The sequence below is a fragment of the Notothenia coriiceps genome, unplaced genomic scaffold (assembly GCF_000735185.1).
Source record: "Notothenia coriiceps isolate Sejong01 unplaced genomic scaffold, NC01 NC01_scaffold00000339, whole genome shotgun sequence".
Taxonomy (NCBI): Eukaryota; Metazoa; Chordata; class Actinopteri; order Perciformes; family Nototheniidae; genus Notothenia; species Notothenia coriiceps.
The window spans coordinates 3,072,940-3,077,637 of record NW_011333040.1 but is presented as its reverse complement, the minus strand read 5'-3'; the positions used below and the strand labels follow the sequence as shown (position 1 = coordinate 3,077,637).

The window sequence follows — 4,698 nt, the reverse complement described above, 5'->3', positions numbered from 1 at the left end:
TGAGACTATTTTGTTTAACAACAATTGCAACATTTTAAGTTTAAAACGTTTTTTATATTCCTTTAAGTACTGTATAAGTATACAAACCGAGAACCAGCACCAGTCCTGAACTAAAAGCCTGTAAAATGCCCTGTTTGCGAGGCTGTGATGGGAGGTAGCTGTATTATTTAAATAAGAGCCAGGGGGGAAATGAAGGACATGACTTTAGTTGTCAAATATCACATCTTCATTTTCTCTTTTGATCCTGCCAAGAGAATGTAACTTGGAATTTGCATTGTAATACCTGCTCATAAATGATATACGACAATGAACAATGTTGTGACCCTCTGAACTTGTTTTCCTCTTCGTCAGACCTCCATGTCGTTGTCGTCGGAGCAGCCTCCGCCCTCCACAGCTCTCCTGTCTGCCTCTCAAACACAAGTTTTCCAGCCTGTCTCCAAAGCTCCGCACAGCAGTGGCATCAACGTGAACGCAGCACCATTCCAGTCAATGCAGACAGTAAGGCCCTTGTGATGAGACTTACTGAAAAATCAAACTTACTCAAGAGTTGTTCATGGTATCCAGAAATACAGCTATTTAAAGTATTTTGTGTTTTTAGTGTACTCAAATAGAATGTGTCCTGTCAAGCAGATAGAAATGCATTTCCAGGACTTTGTGCATCACTGCCAGTGGAATAAAATATATCACTAATGACTGTCATTAGGGATGGTTAGTGCAGTCCTTAAGTGTGCTCTCTCATCATATTGCAGTTGTATGGGTTTTAAGTAATGCTGTAAAAATTATCGCGTTAACGGCGGTAATTAATTTTTTGAATTGAATGCATGTGCAGAATGGCCCGCCCCACACATCCCACCAGTGGCAGCGCCAGGGTATGGCTGGGGTAGGCTACACCCATACCAAGAAATGGCTTAGCCCCACCATGAAAAATGATGTTAAAGTAAGCAAAATAAAGTCCGCCAACTCGCGCCTATAATTGCACAGACAGCAGTTAGTAAGATTGATTTCAGTAGCCACTTGTCTGGAAATACCGAAGACTAGAAACGGTTTTGAAAACTTTTGTCACGTAGTGATCGTCTTCTCAATAGAACATCTTTGATAATGTCTTCTGGCCAATCAGAATCAAGATAACGGCGTGGTGTTGTTGCAGGAAGTCCCGACGGAGAATACTTTTGCTGTAGTACAGGGGTGCACATAACTGGTACGCAGGCTATGTGCGTAATCTGAAATGCGTACCGTCACTTGTGTCACAAAGCCCCCCTGCGTACCGACGTACTTGTGAAGCTTTTCCAGAAGGCGGTTAGATCACCGGACGACAGAGTCGGCCTCCGTGTGCACAGACAGGGCTGCTGTTAACGTCGGTCTCTACAACGGAATTGTGCCAAAACTACGCCAACCGGCTGCGGAGGGAGACTTCCCCCCCCTTCACTGGAGAACTGCGCTAAAACAGCTGATCACAACGTTCANAAAAATAATCGTTTTAATGAACTAAAAGCCTGTACAATGCCCTGTTTGCGTTCCCCCCTGGCTCTTATTTAAATAATACAGCTACCTACCATCACAGCCTCGCAAACAGGGCATTGTACAGGCTTTTAGTTCATTAAAACGATTATTTTTTAGTTCAGGACTGGTGCTGGTTCTCGGTTTGTATACTTAGACAGTACTTAAAGGACTATAAAAAACGTTTTAAACTTAAAATGTTGCAATTGTTGTTAAACAAAATAGTCTCAAGTAAGAAAAGTTTCCTTATTGACAATCGGCTCAAATCTGATGAGATACCCATAATTTTAAGAAGGGCTGTCACTCTTCACAGAGCATGGTTTACCTGGATGGGGTCGATGGTATCTGTTGGGGGTCGAGGATCTGGCGTGTGTGAACTCTGATACATGGGGGGCGGAGTTGGGGAAACAATAGGAACCTGGACACAGATATTAAACATTAACACATATTCTCTTTCAAAGCATATTTAGCATGGCTACACAATCAGGGTTTTCCAGGGTTGACTACTTACTTGTGTGGGCTCAGGCTGGACAGGAACAGAGTTGGGTTGCGATAGTCGGGACTCTGGGTGAACTAAGAAGATTTGAGCATTGCACCTTTAGTAAACCAGAAAAGTAATTTCAAGCTTTCAAATGCCATGTTTTTATACAAGATCACCAGAACTGGATTTCTCTTTATAACCATACCTGGAGGACACACCATCTGTGGTAAGTCCATGTTCTGAGCGGGTTTCATGGGCTGTGCTGAGACAATGGCGGGGTCAATGGGCTGTCCGTCAAACTCAAGCATGGAGTCCTGAGAGCAGAGGAGTGATGAGCACCGTGCTTAATGTCTAATGTCTACAGTCAACTGTGTTTACTAGAGCAAAGTAACAAAGTTCCCACCTGCATGAAGTTGTACGTTCCCTGCATCTGTGCCATTAGGTCCTTTACCACCTGCTTCCTGATCAAGGGGTCGTTCGGCGGCACAGGAGACGCTAAATTCAAGGGGTGGGTCTCCATAGCAACAGGTGAAACGGCAGGCTGCATAAGCGGCGGCTGTTGCTGCTGCAGTGCAGCGACTGCCTGAGGGTTTTGGAGACAGAACAGATTAATCAGAAACATACAGGAAAAACAGACAACTTGTATAGTTAGTGCTTAATAGATATTACCTGTGGGTTTAAAGTCAGATCATTAAATAAGATTCAACTTGACTAATATCATAGTTTGTTCATTTAAACTTCAAAGCTGATAATGACATGTAATTGTTATTGCTGCAGATTTATAACCACGATTAATGATTGGTCAATATTGACAGTAATGTAAATGTTGACATTACAATATATACATGAATAGTCATTGAAGTTGGAAAACCTTGCATTTATTGAACTTTAAAGGGATTTCCTTAAACTTTAATCAACTAAAAAGCAAACAAAAGTAGGTGAAAAGAAATAGTTAAAACAAACCACAAAGTAACACAAAATAATAATATATATTTATATATTAAAGAATGCAATCATAGCTGAAATCAGAAGGAAAAAAAAGAATTAAAAAAATCAGCAACACAAGATGAATAAATAAATGTAAATCCCAGAAAGAACCATCCCTGCAGCATACCTCTGTTTCCGTGGCCCACTCGTCCCCCTGCTCCTTCTCACTGCTGCTGTATGTGCCATCGGGAATGAACTGTCTGTTTATGAACTACAGGGGGAAGAAGAAACTATCAGCACAACGCTAGGAAAGAGTAGTAGCCCCGAGACCTGACTGGAAAGGGGGAAATGTATCTCACCTCTGTCGTCTCCACAGCAATGGGCTCTGTGAACTCCTCAATCATTTCTGTTTCTGTGAAGAGAAAAACTATTTAGAGAATGCAGTGCTGATTTGATTACATTAGCATTTCAAAATAGAGTTTAATGCAGCATGACTTCAGAGACTGGTTAGTACCTGGATCAGCAGTCTGCTCTTCTGCTTCTGACGATTCAGCTACGGCTGCTGCTGCTGCCAGCGCTGAAGCTGCTGCTGAGGCTGCCACTTCCTCCTCCTCTTCCTCCTCCTCTTCACATATGCCGTTTTGGTGAGATCGAACCCGGTCAAAGTACCCACTGAGCAGAACCTGGTCCAAAGTCTCTCTCAGAGCCTTGTCTATTAGAGGAATTACATGGTAAGCACATTATTGGAAAGCAATCCACACAACATCAATTAAAAGCAAGCAAGCAACCCTTTGACTGCTGATATGTTTGGCTTAATCCTGATGGATGCACGAATGTTAAGGGAAATCACTTTTCCCGCAAAACAACAATATTGAATGTGAAAACACAAAAACATTTAAATACATGCAAGACAGATTGAAACATATTTTTCAGGGCCAGATCTCCATACTGGAAGAGTCAAAAGATGAACCAAAAAGTCATTTATGATCAAAGAAATCCAGGGCCTAAATGTTCTTAATGGCTGACTAAATCGATAAGAAATACAGGACTGTCTCAGAAAATTAGAATATTGTGATAAAGTTCTTTATTTTCTGTAATGCAATTAAAAAAACAAAAATGTCATACATTCTGGATTCATTACAAATCAACTGAAATATTGCAAGCTCATTTAACGCGTCGAACACAAAAATGGTTCTCTCTAAAAAAATCCTCGTTGACTGTACGAATGGGACAGACGACACCTTTTCGAGAATTACCTCTACCTCCTTAAAGTAAAAGGTCGGTACTAGAACCGTGGACGGGTGTCAACGGGGGGGTTTTGGGTGGTCATTGAACGCACAATGATGGGTAACCGGTAATGACAGAGCCTAACGTCCCGGACCCCGTTTATAAGGGGGGAACTGGGACCTTTGGGTAATCTCTTATACACCACCAATAACCACTTTCTTCGACTAATTCTGTTGGGTCTGGGGGTTGTTACGATTTACTCGGATTTCCGGCGAATTAAACTTTCGTAGGACCCGTAAGGTATTTGTGGAGGTCGTTTACGGTGTCCGAAGAACTGCGAGGTACGTGCCGGCGTAACTACGTCATTAGGCGTTTTCCTAAAGGGTTGGTCAATGACCTCACCGATAAATTACCTGTAAAAGAAAGTTTTACAAACTACACCAAACGACAATATTTAGAAAAAAAAAATGAACCAGACTCCTTGATAAGATGTAAAAAAACTCTATCACCTAAAAAACCTCAAAAGAATTCGACATCGGTATTAGTGTTATAATTTACCTCTATTA

At 41.7% G+C, this 4,698-nt stretch overlaps 1 protein-coding gene across 1 annotated transcript in view; it reads right to left on the bottom strand.

Annotated features, from left to right (window-relative positions):
* caprin1b (cell cycle associated protein 1b) overlaps positions 1 to 4,698 on the bottom strand; it is a 10,477-nt gene that overhangs the window by 1,885 nt on the left and 3,894 nt on the right. The window contains exons 7-13 of the mRNA XM_010776579.1: positions 3,420 to 3,617; positions 3,265 to 3,317; positions 3,093 to 3,176; positions 2,382 to 2,561; positions 2,184 to 2,292; positions 2,009 to 2,070; positions 1,823 to 1,915 (exon numbers count right to left, since the gene is read on the bottom strand). Coding sequence (XP_010774881.1) covers positions 1,823 to 1,915; positions 2,009 to 2,070; positions 2,184 to 2,292; positions 2,382 to 2,561; positions 3,093 to 3,176; positions 3,265 to 3,317; positions 3,420 to 3,617 — 779 coding nt within the window. The remainder of the gene's footprint in view (positions 1 to 1,822; positions 1,916 to 2,008; positions 2,071 to 2,183; positions 2,293 to 2,381; positions 2,562 to 3,092; positions 3,177 to 3,264; positions 3,318 to 3,419; positions 3,618 to 4,698) is intronic.